Below are 15,965 nucleotides of genomic sequence, written 5' to 3' on the forward strand. Positions count from 1 at the left end.
TCAGACCCTCAAGCCCTGGCAACATCCTCGTAAATCCTCTCTGCACCCTTTCCAGCTTGATAAAGTCTTCCCTATAACCCGGTGCCCAGAACTGAACACAATCTGTAATAGACATCATAATAATAATAATAATAATGCCCGCAATAATTAGCAGTGGATTGCAGTAGTGTGGGAGGACAATGACAAGTTACAAAGCAATGTACAAGATGAAGTAGGAGACAGACACAAAACGCTGGAGTAACTCAGCGGGTCAGGCAGTATCTTGGGAGCAAAGGAATGGGTGACGTTTCGGGTCGAGACCCTTCTTCAGACTTGACTTGACCCGACCTGGCCTGAAACGTCACCATTCCTTCTCTCCATAGATGCTGCCTGACCTGCTGAGTCACCCCAGCATTTTGTGTCTACCTTCGATTTAAACCAGCATCCGCAGTTTTTCTCCTACATGACGAAGTAGCTGGATGCACCAGACGTGTGGTCTTCACCAGACTGAAGCAGCCCTCATTGTCCGTGATCACGGCCAGCTACAGAGTTCCCAATCCTCTCGGAATGAGTGGGATTTTGTGCGAATGAATTAAATGAGCACTGAATGATGGTTTTTGAACCAGTGCGTGCCCTGCCAGCATGCCCCAACCTTCCACCTGCATGGAAGTGTTGACAACAACATTTGCCCGTGGTTTTTCTGTACTTGTGTGAAAACGCACACCTCCAGGTTCAGGGGCAGTGCCTCACAGCTGCTATCAGGCAACTGAATCATCCTCTCACTAACTAGAGAAGGGTCCTGACTTCCCATCTACCTCATTGGAGACCCTCGAACTATCTTCAATCGGGCTTTACTGGACTTTACCTTGCACTAAATGTTATTCCCTTTATACTACATCTGTACACTGTGGATTACTGAGTAATCAAGTATTGGCTTTCCGCTGAATGGATAGCCCGCGACAACAAAAAATAGCTTATCGCTGTTCCTTGGTACACGTGACAATAAACTACACTAAACTAATTAAATCTTCAGTTTAGTTTATTGTCAAGTGTACGGAGGTATGGTAAAAAGTAAAAAGCTTTTGTCGCGTGCTAACCAGTCAGCGGAAAGACTCTACATGATTACAATCGAGCCGTCCACAGTGTACAGATACATGATAAAGGGAATAATGTGAAGAATGTTTAGTGCAAGGTAAAGCCAGTAAAGAGGGTCTCCAATTAGGAGATAGCAGTTCAGGACTGCTCTCTAGACAACTCTCTAGTAAACTAGACTAAACTAAAGATAGACACAATTTGGTCGCCAAATTATAGGAAAGATGTCGACAAAATGGAGAGGGTACAGAGGAGATTTACTAGAATGTTGCCTGGGTTTCAGCACTTAAGCTACAGAGAGAGGTTGAACAGGTTGGGTCTTTATTCTTTGGAGCGTAGAAGGTTGAGGGGGGACTTGATAGAGGTTTTTTAAATTTTGAGAGGGACGGACAGAGTTGACGTGGGTAGGCTTTTCCCTTTGAGAGTGGGGAAGATTCCAACAAGGGGACATAGCTTCAGAATTGAGGGACAAAAGTTTAGGGGTAACATGAAGGGTAACTTCTTTACTCAGAGGGTGGTGGCTGTATGGAATGGGCTTCCGGTGGAAGTGGTGGAGGCTGGCTCGATTTTATTATTTAAGAGTAAATTGGATAGGTATATGGATAAGAGGGGATTAGAGGGTTATGGTCTGAGTGCAGGTAGATGAGACTAGGTCAGGGAGAGTGGTCGGCGTGGACTGGTAGGGCCGAACGGGCCTGTTTCCGTGCTGTAGTTGTTATATGTTATATGTTATATCACAAGAGGCTGAAGTAACTCAGCGGGACAGGCAGCATCTCTGGAGAGAAGGAATGGGTGACATTTTGGTTGAGACCATTCTTCAGACTGAATCAGGCTTTCACCCCTGACTCTCAGTCTGGAGAAGGGTCCTGACCCGAAACGTCACCCATTCCTTTTCTCTAGAGATGCTGCCTGTCCCGCTGAGTTACTTTTGTGTCTATTTAGTTTAGTTTAGTTTAGAGATACAGCGCGGAAACAGGCTCTTCGGCCCACCGGGTCCGCGCCGCCCAGCGATCCCCGCACACTAACACTATCCTACACCCACTAGGGACAATTTCTATATGTACCAAGCCAATTAACCTACAAACCCGTACGTCTTTGGAGAAAACCCACGCTGATCACGGGGAGAACGTACAAACTCCGTAGCGACAGCACCCGTAGTCGGAATCGAACCCGGGTCTCCATCGCTGCATTTGCTGTAAGGCAGGAACTCTACCCCTGCACCACTTCGGTGTAATAATAATAATAATAATAATAATAATAATAATAAAAATAATAAATTTTATTTTCATATGTAGGTTGGCACAGGGTCAATGGTACAATGAAATGTATTTGACAAGACAACGGGTCACCTCAGCAGTAATATTCCAAGGGTAAATAAGATTTTAAAAATGACATTAGTAAGGTAAAAAGACAATATTAAAAATAATCGACAGATATGATGTGAAATGTGTTTGAGTTCAGAAGCCTGATGGCCTGATGGTAGAAACTGTTCTTAAGTCCGGTGGTACATGCAGCCATACTCCTGTATCGTCTGCCTGACAGTAACAAGGAGAACAGCCTGCGTGATGGGTGGCTGTGGTCCTTGATGATGCTGCGTGCCTTCCGCAGGCACCGCCGGTAGAACATGTCCTGAATGGCCGGGAGACAGTTGCCAGTGATGTGCTGTGCCGTCTTCACCACTAACTCTCTGTAGTGATTTGTGGCTGTGGGCAGAACAGTTCCCATACCAGACTGTAATGCAGCCCGTCAGCAGGCTCTCGATGGTGCATCTGTAGAAGTTTGTGAGGATGCCGGCGTTCATGCCAAACTTCCTCAGTCTCCTCAGGAAAAAGAGCCGCTGGTGGGCCTTCTTTGTTATTGTGTCCGTGTGCAGTGTCCAGGAAAGGTCCTCAGTGATGTGCACACCGAGGAACTTAAAGCTGCTGACCCTTTCAACCTCAGCATCACCGATGTGGATGGGGAGGTGTCCACTCCCCCGCTGTCTCCTTTAGTCCACCATCATCTCTTTAGTTTTGCTGACATTGAGAGAGAGGTTATGTTCCTGGCACCAGCTGTTTAGTGCCTTTACCTCCTCTCTGTAGGCCGTCTCATTGTTGCCTGTGATGAGGCCCAAGATGGTTGTGTCGTCAGCAAACTGTAGGATGCTGTTTGAGCTGTGCTTAACAGTACAGTCGTGCACGAACAGGGAGTACAGGAGAGGACTGAGCACACAGCCCTGTGGCGTGCCTGTGTTGAGGATCAGTGAGGAAGAGGTGTGGCTGCCAATTCTCACCACCTGGGGCCTGCCCGTCAGGAAATCAAATATCCATCCGTAGATGGAGGTCTCCAGTCCAAGATCAAGGAGCTTGGGGACGAGTTTTGAGGGAATAATAGTGTTGAACACCGAGCTGTAGTCAATAAAGAGCATTCTCACAAATGTAATCCAGCATCTGCAGTTCCTTCCTTCCTAAACTAAACTGAACTTGATCGGAAAACAGCCCTCCAAAAAGCCCGCGGATTTGAGCACCACTGTCCTGTTTGGCAGGAGACCAGACTGAGAAGATGTTACTGAATTGTGGAAACATCAATAACCTTTCCCCCCCTGCATTTGGAACCGAACTGATCTACATTCTTGGAACTTCAAAAAAAAAATTGTTTTGCTTTCTTTTCTTGTGTTTATGGTTTTTTCGCATGCTGATTTAATCTGTCTTGTAAGAACATTACTGGCCCACAGTTTAGTTTTGTTAAATGAATCATTTATTGGCGCCTGGCTTGTCTGTGAGGTGGAATCTTTCTTATCTCTGCGCCTCATTGTTTCCTGGTTTCGGGAACGTGTTTCCTGAATGTCTCCAATGCCCCGTTTCCTTCCTGAGATCAAGGACTTACTTGCTAGTCCTGTTGGCCAATGCAAAATTCCCAATCTTGTTCAAATGCAAAATTCCCAATCTTGTTCAATTGCAAAATTCCCAATCTTGTTCAAATGCAAAATTCCCAATCTTGTTGGAATCCACTGCTGTATTTCAGATCAGCTTCAAGCGAGTACTCGAAGATATGGACGGTCGTGGTGGCACTGCGCCGGAGACCCGGGTTCGATCCCGACTACGGGTGCTGTCTGTACCGTGTTTGTACGTTCTCCCCGTGATCTGCGTGGGTTTTCTCCAAGATCAGAATTTGGGATAAAATTGGATACAATTAAAACCCATGTGTTTTGACGACAATTTCTTAGAATCCTGGTACGATACGGTACAGGAAACCATTCAACCGTACCCGCCTAGGGACAAAGCACGGAAACAGGCCCTTCGGCCCACTAACTCCGCACCAACCAGCGGTCACCCCGTACACTAGCACTATCCTACACACACCGAAGCCAATTAACCTACAAACCTGCACGTCTTTGAGTGTGGGAGGAAACTGGAGCACCCGGAGAAAACCCACGCAGTCACAGGGAGAACGTACAAACTCCATACAGACAACACCCGTAGTCAGGATCAAACCGGGTCTCTGGCGCTGTGAGGCGGCAACTCTACCGCTGCGCCACCTCTGATGCAATCCCACTGCCCTGTTCCTTTTCTCAGGACCTGCAAGTCTTCCTCCGAATATTTATTCAATTCTGGGTTTTTAAATCTGAGCTTCTCACTCTTTCTGGCAATGCATTAAAACCGAGGTGAGAAGAAGAGAGTTGTGAATTTGTGGAATTCGCTGCCACAGAAGGCAGTGGAAGCCTTTTCACTGGATGAATTTAAAAGAGAGTTAGATAGAGCTCGAGGGGCTAGTGGAATCAAGGGATATGGGGAGAAGGCAGGCACGGGTTACTGATTGTGGATGATCAGCCATGATCACAATGAATGGCTCGAAGGGCCGAAGGGCCGAATGGCCTCCCCCTGCACCTATTTTCTATGTATCTATGTTTTCTAGATCATATTAGCCGGTTGTCTAAAGCAGTGTTTCATGAATTTGTGTCGTCCGTTTTGTTAATCGATTCTTCTACCTCAGGAAGCAGTTTCTCCTGATTTACTCTGTCAAACGTTTCACTGATGTGATAATTCTTTGTCAGCTCCCACCCTAACCTTCTCGGTTCCGAGGAGAATAATGCCCGTTTTAACAGAAACTGTCAATGACTGACCAACATGGATAGGACAGGTTTGGAGGGATGTGGACCAAACGCAGGCGGGTGGGACTCGTGTAGCTGGGACATCATTGGCCGGTGTGGGCAAGTTGGGCCGAAGGGCCTGTTTCCACGCTCTATGACACTACGACTATTCCAGTAAACATCTTCATCAGCCTCTCCCAAACCTTTCCATGGTTTGCCATCCAAAACACGCCCAGCTGGGAAGAGAAGGGTAGCCAAGGACTTCTTGTGATGAGTTAGCAAAGCTTTCTCACTTCAGATGGACACAAAATTGAATTGAATCCATTTTATTAGCCATGTATACATACAACTTCCTTCTGAAGAAACGTCTCCTTGTTTGTGTACACACAAGGAGACGTTTCTTCAGAAAGGAGGGCCTCGACCCGAAACATCACCCATTCCTTCTCTCCAGAGATGCTGCCTGACCCGCTGAGTTACTCCAGCATTTTGTGTCTATCTTTGGTGTAAACCAGCATCTGCAGTTCCTTCCTACACGTTTCTCACATTAGCTCTCTGCTTATAACACCAGAGGTTTCAAAGCTTCATTAGGTCGTGGCAAAAGCTTGCACTGTGCCTTGCTTGGGCCCCGCCTCAGGCTGCCCACAACGGTTCATTTCAGGCCAGCTTAGTTTACCTGCACCAAGGTACAGTGAAAAGCTAACCAGTCAAGATTCAATTTAATTGTCAGATGTACCAATTAAGGCACAATGAAATTTGAGTTACCATACAGCCATACTAGGTATTTATTTCACAAAATGCTGGAGTAACTCAGCGGGTCAGGCAGCATCTCTGGAGAGAAGGAATGGGTGACGTTTCGGATCGAGACCCTTCTTCAGACTGATTATTATACAGCCATATTATACATTTATACATATTATATTATATATTATTATATATAATTAAATATTATTAAATATTAAATATTATTACATCTAATGTTATATTATTATATATATATTATATTATACATATTATATAACTTATTATACAGCCATACTAAGTAAAAAGCAACAAGACACACAGCCACATAAAATAAAATTTAACATAAACATTCACCGCAGCGGATTCCACATTCCTCACTGTGATGGAAGGTAATAAAGTTCAATCAACTTCCTCTCTGATTACAATACATGATGACAATCGAGCCATTTACAGTGTATAGATACATGATAAGGGAATAATGTTTAGTGCAAGGTAAACCCAGCAAAGGTCCGATCAAGGTATAGTCCGAGGGTCACCCAAGAGGTAGATGGTAGTTCAGCACTGCTCTCTGGTTGTGGTAGGATGGTTCAGTTGCTTGATAACAGCTGGGAAGACACTGTCCCTGAGCCTGGAGGTGTGCGTGTTCCCGCTTCGAGAGACCCGGGGTGGGGGTGTCTGCCGAGAGTGAAGAGGGACCATTGTGAACACTTTGGAACTTTGACGTGGCGACTCTCTGTATACTTTGTGTATGGTATGCAAAAGAAAGAATTTCACTGTGACGTGTTACATGTGATAATAAAGTGTTGTTCCATTCATTCGTGTAATGAAGATTTCTCAACACTGTTCTTCATCCCACGTCCTGTGCTGTTTGTTTTTGGCAGATTTGAGTTGAGTTCAAAGATGCGTGAAGTCTGTCTGATCCTGAAAAACCATTTCAATGATCCGAGCCCCATGAAGAGCAAGGACGTGGTAAGTAGGGTCGCCAACTGCCCCGTATTAGGCTCGGACAGCGATGTAGGCCCAGACAGTGCAGGCCCGGCAGTGCAGGCATAGACAGTGCAGGCCCGGACAGTGCAGGCATAGACAGTGCAGGCCCGGACAGTGCAGGCCCGGACAGTGCAGGCCCGGACAGTGCAGGCCCGGGCGTCGCCTAACGGAGGTTGCGTAGCAACCCGCCTCCAGGCCCGGGCGGCCGCCATTGGTGGAACGGGAGCACGTGGCCGCTGGCTGGGTGCGGTCACGTGGGGTGCAGGACAGTGGCGTCACCCTTTGTCCCTTATTTGTGAGTGAGGAAATTGGCAACCCTAGTGGTAAGTTTCCTCCTCTGCTGCAGGGTTGCATGTGATTGTCAATCTTGAAAGATTTACGAGGATGTTGCCGGGACTAGAGGGTATGAGCTCCAGGGAGAAGTTGAGTAGGTTGGGACTCTATTCCTTGGAACGCAGGAGGATGAGGGGTGATCTTATAGAGGTGTATAAAATCATGAGAGGAATAGATCGGGTAGATGCACAGAGTCTCTTGCCCAGAGTTGGGAGAATCAAGGACCAGAGGACATAGGTTTAAGGTGAAGGGGAAAAGATTTAATAGGAATCTGAGGGGTAACTTTTTCACATAAAGGGTGATGATGGGTGTATGGAACAAGCTGCCAGAGGAGGTAGTTGAGACAGGTACCATTGCAATGTTTAAGAAACATTTGGACAGGTACATGGATAGGACAGGTTTGGAGGGATATGGGCCAAATGCGGGCAGGTGGGACTAGTGCAGCTGGGACATGTTGGCCAGTGTGGGCAAGTTGGGCTGAAGGGCCTGTTTCCACTCTATGGTTGTCTTTGGTGCCCCTTGATCGGACTTTGCTGGCTTTACCTTGCACAAAACGTCATTCCCTTATCATGTATCTTGACTTGATACATGTATACATGACTTGACATGTATCTGTACACTGTAAACTGATTGATTGTAATCATGTATTGTCTTTCCGCTGACTGGTTAGCGCGCAACAAAAGCTTTTCACTGTACCTCGGTACATGTGACAATAAACTAAACTGAACAGGTGTAGGAAAGACCCTGGCATTCTGGTTTTCAAGAGAGAGTTAGATTTAACTATTAGGGCTAAAGGAATCAAGGGATCTGGGGGGAAAAGCAGGAACAGAGTATTGATTTTGGATGATCAGCCATGATCATATTGAATGGCGGTGCTGGCAACTCCTGCACCTATTTTCTATGTTTCTATGGCTATGTAGACATAAACACAGTCAGAAGTTGTGGTTACATTTTCCGTGAGGACAAGCTGACATTTCAGTGTAGTTCTAAAGGAGTGTTGCACTGTTGTAAATGTGTTTGTTCAGTTCAGTTGTTAAAATAAACCCTTTCTTGTTCCTTCTAGTAGATGTAAAAACTGTTAGTGGCTATACTTCAAAGCGCAGTGGAATTCTACCTGAGGTCTTGCCCAGTATTTATCCTTAAGTCAACAATATTGTGAGCAATTTTGGGCACCATATCTGAAGAAGGATGTGCTGGCTCTGGAGAGGGTCCAGAGGAGGTTTACAAGAATGATCCCAGGATTGATTAGGTTAACTTAAGATGAGCGTTTGTCGGCACTGGGCCTGTACTCGCTGGAGTTTAGAAAAATGAGGGGGACCTCAATGAAACGTACAGAATAATGAAAGGCGTGGATAGAGTGGAAGTGGAGAGGATATTTCCACTAGTGGGAGAGTCTAGGACCAGAGGTCACAGCCTTAGAATTAAAGGATGTTCTTTTTGGGGCCTCGCGGGGCCGATCCACCTGCTGAACAACCGCGGCGCTGACGGCCGGAACGCAGACTGGTAGGCCCGAACAGCCCCACAGGCCCCCCAGGGGACTGCAGAGAAGCCAGGCAGCGAGGCCTGCTTGAGTCGAAGGAGCCTCAGTGGCAACAGCGATGGGATTTAATAGGAACCTGAGGTTTAACATTTCACACACAGGGTGGTGGGTGTATGGAACGAGCTGCCAGAGGAGGTAGTTGAGGCTGGGACTATCGCAACCTTCAAGAAACATTTAGACTGGTTCCAGGTCTTTCTGCTGACTGGTTGGCACACAACAAAAGCTTATCACTGTACCTCGGTACACGTGACAATAAACGAAACTGAACTGGATGGAAAGGGGTTTCGAGGGATATAGGCCAAACGCAGGCAAGTGGGACTAGTGTAGATGGGGCACGTTTGCTCGAACGGTCTGTTTCGATGCTGTATCATTCCTGTGGCGTTCTGTGCTGCATCTCGGTGGGACCAGTCTGTCGCTGAAGGTGCTCCTCAGGTTGACCAGTGTGTCATGGAGGGGGTGAGCTGTATTGTCCAAGATACTCCACAGTTTGAGGAGCATCCTCCCCTCCACGACCACCCCCCGTGAATCCAACTCCACCCCCAGGACAGAGCCAGCCTTCCTGATGAGCTTGTTAATCCTACTGGCGTCCGCAACGTGACAATAAACTAAACTGGGCAGGTGGAGATAAGACGCTGGCACACAGTTGGAAGGTTGTGGCTACATTTCCCACTCAGCACAAAGAGGACAAGCTGACATTTCAGTGTAGTTCTAAAGAGTGTTGTATTGTTGTACGTGACCTTTGTTCAGAGGTGGTTCAGAGGGGCTAAAGAGCTCTTGTGTCTGATTCAACATGAGAATCTAGGGATTTTATGTCCAATATGTGTTCATGGGTGAGATGTATGTACGTGTTCATATTTTAAATGGGCTGTTTAAAGGGACATTTCATAGATTTAGGAGGTTTTGCACAGAGCCAACAATCAATAGACAATAGACAATAGGTGCAGGAGTAGGCCATTCGGCCCTTCGAGCCTGCACCGCCATTCAATATGATCATGGCTGATCATCCAGCTCAGTACCCCGTACCTGCCTTCTCTCCACACCCCCTGATCCCTTTAGCCACAAGGCCCACATCTAACTCCCTCTTAAATATAGTCAATGAACTGGCCTCAACTACCTTCTGTGGCAGAGAATTCCACAGACTCACCACTCTCTGTGTGAAGAAATGTTTTCTGACCTCTGTACTAAACAAGAGTCTATCTATCTCTGCCTTAAATATATCGACTGACTTGGCCTCCACAGCCTTCTGTGGCAAAGAAATCCACAGATTCACCACCCTCTGGCTAAAGAAATTCCTCCGCATCTCATTCCTAAAGGAACGTCCTTTAATTCTGAGGCTGTGCCCTCTGGTCCTAGACTCTGCCACTAGTGGAAACATCCTCTACACGTCCACTCTCTCCAGGCCTCTCACTGTGGTTGTGTGCTTGCAGATGTCCAGTCTGAACGCCATCCAACAGGAGTGGTTCCGAGTCTCCAGCCAGAAGTCGGCCTCGGTCCAGGTCGTCGCCGACTACCTGATGGGCTTTGCCGAGATGTCGCCGGCAATCCTGACGCACGTGGTCAACCTGTCTGATGCCAACGGCAACACTGCCCTTCACTACTGTGTCTCCCACTCCAACTTCCACATCGTCAGGCTTCTGCTGGACACAGGTGAGAGAGGGAGGGGAGGAAGGGACGGAGGGGGGAGGGAGGGATGGGGAGAGGGAGAGAGGGTGGGAGGGCTGAGAGGGAGGGAAGGAGGGGGAGAGAGAGGGAAGGGAGGAAGGGACAGAGGGGGGAGGGAGGGATGGGGAGGGAGAGAGGGAAGGGGGAGGAAGGGACGGAGGGGGGAGGGAGGGATGGGGAGAGAGGGGGAGGGGAGAGAGGGAAGGGAGGGGAGGAAGGGACAGAGGGGGGAGGGAGGGATGGGGAGAGGGGGAGGGGAGAGAGGGAGGGAGGGGAGAGAGGGAGGGAGGGAAGAGGGAGGGAGAGAGAGGGAGGGAGGTAGTGAGGGCACGTCGGTCACTGGTGGCAGGGGAGCACACCGTGGAACAATGACTCTGGTCCTGACCCGATATGTTTACTTTAGTTTCGTTTTGGTTCAGTTTTAGTTCAGATTAGTTTAGTTCCTTTAGTTTGAGTTTAGTTTAAGTTTAGTTTACTTTAGCGTTACAGCACGGAAACAGTCTTCATTCTGAAGAAGGGTCTCGACCCGTAACGTCACCTATTGTCGCTGGAGATGCTGCCTGTCCCGCTGAGTTACTCCAGCACTTTGTACCTCTCTTCAATGTAAACCAGCATCTGCAGTTCCTTCCTAAACTAAAGACCGACACAACATAATGCTGGAATAACTCAGGGGGACAGGCAGCATCTCTGGAGAGAGGGAATGGGTGACATTTCGAGTCGAACTTCTGTAGAAGGGACTCGACACAAAACATCACCCGTTCCTTCCATCCAGAGATGTTGCCTGACCCACTGAGTTTTACTCCAGGCATTTTGTGTGAAACTTCAGTGTAAACCAGCGTCTGCAGTTCCACTGGGAGTAAAGAGGTCCTTCTGCAGTTGTTGGGCCCTGCTGAGACCACATCTGGAGTATTGTGTGCAGTTTTGGTCTCCTAATTTGAGGAAGGACGTCCTTGCCATTGACAGTGCAGCACAGGTTCACAAGGTTAATCCCCGGGATGGCGGGACTGTCATATGAGGAAAGATTGGAAAGACTGGGCTTGTATTCACTGGAGTTTAGAAGGATGAGAGGGGATCCTATAGAGACGTATAAAATTATGAAAGGACTGGACAAGCTAGATGCAGGAAAAATGTTCCCAATGTTGGGGGAGTCCAGAACCAGGGGCCACAGTCTAAGAATATAGGGGAGGCCTTTTAAAACTGAGGCGAGAAAAAACTTTTTCACCCAGAGAGTTGTGAATTTGTGGAATTTGCCACAGTAGGCAGTGGAGGCTGATTCACTGGATGAATTTAAAAGAGAGTTAGATAGAGCTCTAGGTACTAGCGGAATCAAGGGATATGGGGAGAAGGCAGGCACAGGTTACTGATTGTGGATGATCAGCCATGATCACAATGAATGGCGGTGCTGGCTCAAAGGGCCAAATAGCCTCTTCCTGCACCTATTTTCTATGTTTCTATCCTAAACTGGCCGCCACAGATGGAGGCGGATGTTACTGTCTGTACCTCTCTTGTATGTTCCAGGTGTGTGTAACGTTGACTGGCAGAACAAGGCCGGTTACACAGCCATCATGCTGGCTGCCCTGGCAGCCATGGACACCGAGGCACAGATGATCATCGTCAGGCAGTTGTTCAGTTTGGGAAACGTGAATGCCAAGGCCAGCCAGGTGAACACCAGGACATTCACCCACATTATCCCAATCACAATACCAATCACAATCACACTTTATGAGCCATGTATGTTTTGCAACGTACGAGGAACTTCATTTGCCATACAGTCATAACAATAAAAAGCAACAGGACTCACAAAATACATTTTAACATGAACATCCACCACAGCGACTCCTCCACATTCCTCACTGTGATGGAAGGCGAAAAAAAGTTTCGTCTCTCCCTTCTTTGTCCTCCAGCGGTCGGGGGCCTCTAACCTTCCGTTGACCGGACGATCTTGACTCCCGCGGCCTTCCTCGTCGGGGCGATCAAGCCCCTGCATTGGGGGGGGGGGGGGGGGAGTCTCAGCTCCCCCCGCGCTGGGCGATCTACCCCGGGTCAGGGCTTGTCCAACTTTGTGCAGCTTGGAGCTTCCCGACTTCAGTCTCAACCCGAGACTGCGAGCTCCTCGATGTTCAACTCCACAGGCTGCAGTTGGAGCGTCGATCCCAAGCAAGGAATCGCACGCTCAGATGGCAAGTCCACGCCCCGCGGTGGGACTCAAAGTCAGTCCCGGGACAAGGCCTCCAGCTCCAAGATGTTAGGCCGCAGAGCGACCGGAGACACGACCCGGAAAACAATCTCATCTCTGCAAAACCAATCCCGCAACTCATATTGCTGACTCCATGAGAAAAAATAAATTATGTGGCAAAACTGTGCGGTTGAATCCAGCTCTCTCTGTTTAACGGGTTCAATGTAGCTCCCAGAAAGGACAGGGAGCACTTAACTCAAATGTTTAAAGTGTTTTTCTTTCTCTCCCCCCCCTCCCCCCCCCCCACCCCACCCCACCGCCAGGCAGGTCAGACGGCCCTGATGCTGGCCGTAAGCCACGGGCGCATTGAGATGGTGAGAGCCTTGCTGGCCTGTGGAGCTGACGTGAACTGCCCGGACAAAGAGGGCTCCACTGCGCTGATGTGTGCCTGTGAGCACGGGCGTGGGGAGATCGTCAAAGTCCTCCTGGGCCAGCCAGAGTGTAACGTCTCCCTGACCGATAATGTACGTTTAATCTAGTCATATTTGAGTTTTGTGTATTATCGTCGTGTCCGTGCACCGAGATACAGTGAAAAGCTTTTGTTGCGTGCTAACAAGTACGCAGAAAGGCTGGGCAGCAGGGTGGCTGGCTCACAGCACCGGACACCCGGGTTCGATCCAGGGTCTGTACGGAGCTTGTACCTGCGTGGGTTTTCTCCGAGATCTTTGGTTGTCCCCCACACTCCAAAGACGTGTCGGTCAATTGTCTTCAAGTCAAGTCAAGTTTATTTGTATAGCACATTTAAAAACAACCCACGTTGACCAAAGTGCTGTACGTCAGTTCAGGTACTAAGAACGAACATACAATGGCACACAAACACGACAGCACATACATAAACAGTTCACAACGCCCCCTCAGAGGGCCTCAAACGCTAGGGAGTAGAAATAGGTTAGAAGGAATGGGTGACGTTTCGGGTCGAGATGAGGAAAAACCTTTTCAGTCAGAGTTGTAAATCTGTGGAATTCACTGCCTCAGAAGGCAGCGGAGGCCGATTCTCTGAACGCATTCAAGAGAGAGCTAGATAGAGCTCTTAAGGATAGCGGAGTCAGGGGGTATGGGGAGAAGGCAGGAACGGGGTACTGATTGAGAATGATCAGCCATGATCACATTGAATGGCGGTGTTGGCTCGAAGGGCCGAATAGCCTCCTCCTGCACCTATTGTCTATTGAGACCCTTCTTCAGATCGACATCTCAACCTGAAACGTCACCCATTCTCTCCGGAGATGCTGCCTGTCCCGCTGAGTTACTCCAGCATTTAGTGTTTTCCTTCGGTGTAAACCAGCGTCTGCAGTTCCTACCTCCACACTTACTTGTGGCTAATTACCTTGGTGGGAAATGGTGGAACAGTGTGGCCATCAGCAGGCTCTCTGTGGCACTGCAGCTCATGTTGGGCTGCTAAATGCGCATGCATCTTCCCTTTATAATATTCATCAGTGTGCACTGTACGTAGCTGAATAGACTGGCTTTGTTTACACATAATTCCACACACAGGGGATCTGTCATGTGTTTCAATTATATTAACAGTAACTGGTGAAATACGATTATCATTACCAAATCAATGAACTCAGTTGCTCAACACTTTAACTCCCCCTCCCATACTGACCTGGGCCTCCTCCACTGTCAGAGTGAGGCCCAGCGCCAATTGGAGGAACAGCACGTTGCTCTCCATCCCTCCCCCTTTCCCAGTTCTCCAAGCAGTCTGACTGTCCTTGTTTACATTCCCGAGCTAACGATGATGTATTCTCCATGTTCCTTAATCCCCATCCCCTTTGTCTCGTTTTCACATCTAACACTTCCTTATCTATGTATCTCCCTCTCCCCTGACTCAGTCTGAAGAAGGGTCTCCAGCCGAAACGTCGCCCATTGAGATGGTGCTTGTCCCGCTCAGTTACATTTTGTGTCTATCTTCAGTGTAAACCAGCATCTGCAGTTCCTTCCTGCATAATCTATTTTCAATATGATAGAACTTTATTCATCCCAGGAGGGAAATTGATCTGCCAACAGTGATAAAACACAAGGTACATGGAATTAAAGTGACGAGTAGAAAGGATTGGGGCTGTGCAGATTGGGGAAGGGAGTCAGTCTTCCCCAAGACAGAAGAATATGTATTGTGTATTCAATTCCCCTTGTTATAAGGGATAACGTTGTCAGTGTTCCTAATTATTTGTTTCCTAATTGAAGGTATTTATTCACAAAATGCTGGAGTAACTCAGCAGGTCAGGCAGCATCTCAGGAGAGAAGGAATGGGTGACGTTTCAGGCCGAGACCCTTCTTCAGACTGATGTCAGGGGGGCGGGACGGATATTGGATATTAGGAAGGATATTGGTGGAGACAGGAAGATAGAGGGAGAACTGGGAAGGGGGAGGGACAGAGGAACTATCTAAAGTTGGAGAAGTCAATGTTCATACCGCTGGGCTGCAAGCTGCCCAAGCGAAATATGAGGTGCTGTTCCTCCAATTTCCGGTGGGCCTCACTATGGCACTGGAGGAGGCCCATGACAGAAAGGTCAGACTGGGAGTGGGAAGGGGAGTTGAAGTGCTCAGCCACCGGGAGATCAGGTTGGTTAAGGCAGACTGAACCAACCTAATGCCCCAGTGTGAAACACCTCATCCCGGGTGCAGATGCGACGTAGACGGAGGAATTGGGAGGAGGGGATAGACATTTTGCAGGAGACAGGGTGGGAAGAAGTGTAGTCCAGATAGCTGTGCGAGTCAGTGGGTTTATAGTAGAGCAGCATTTTGTGAATAAATACCTTCAATTTGTACCAGCATCTGCAGCTATTTTCTTACACACCCTGTTTCCTAATTGAAATCATTTCCAAGTTACTGACAAAACTGGCTGTATATTCCCAACGTTTGTGGTTGTATTTTCTGTTCCGATGAACAGTGGTAACTACAGGTGTTTTGTTCACAGGACGGCAGTAATGCATTGACCATCGCGTTAGAAGCCGACAACAAAGACATTGCCGCCTTGCTCACTGTACGCAAGAATCTGGAGTCATCATCACAGGTCGGAACACTTAATTTGATATTTTTACAGAATACACAAAGGGCCATCTTTTTTCGGACTCCTTAAATACCTAATTGAGCATTATATTACATTCCCCCATCCCCTACACCTGAGCCACTGTCACAGAACACAAAACAGACCCTTCTCAACAAAGATGCCCCATCTAAGCTAGTCCCTTTTACCCATGTTTGACCCATATCCCTCTAATCTTTTCTATGCATCTACCTGTCCGTCTTTCAATACCTGCCTCTACTACCTACTCCAGCAGCTCATTCCATATACCCACCACCCTGTTTTGCAGTTTAAAAGTTGCCCT

General features: G+C 48.0%; 1 protein-coding gene across 1 annotated transcript in view; it reads left to right on the forward strand.

The window, feature by feature from the left end:
* The window catches only part of kank3 (KN motif and ankyrin repeat domains 3), a 58,252-nt gene that overhangs the window by 40,637 nt on the left and 1,650 nt on the right, over window positions 1-15,965 (forward strand). Inside the window, exons 8-12 of the mRNA XM_078423895.1 lie at window positions 6,763-6,850; window positions 10,169-10,388; window positions 11,922-12,064; window positions 12,903-13,103; window positions 15,554-15,649. Coding sequence (XP_078280021.1) covers window positions 6,763-6,850; window positions 10,169-10,388; window positions 11,922-12,064; window positions 12,903-13,103; window positions 15,554-15,649 — 748 coding nt within the window. The remainder of the gene's footprint in view (window positions 1-6,762; window positions 6,851-10,168; window positions 10,389-11,921; window positions 12,065-12,902; window positions 13,104-15,553; window positions 15,650-15,965) is intronic.

This window comes from Rhinoraja longicauda, chromosome 28 (assembly GCF_053455715.1).
Source record: "Rhinoraja longicauda isolate Sanriku21f chromosome 28, sRhiLon1.1, whole genome shotgun sequence".
In the NCBI taxonomy this organism is placed as follows: domain Eukaryota; kingdom Metazoa; phylum Chordata; class Chondrichthyes; order Rajiformes; family Arhynchobatidae; genus Rhinoraja; species Rhinoraja longicauda.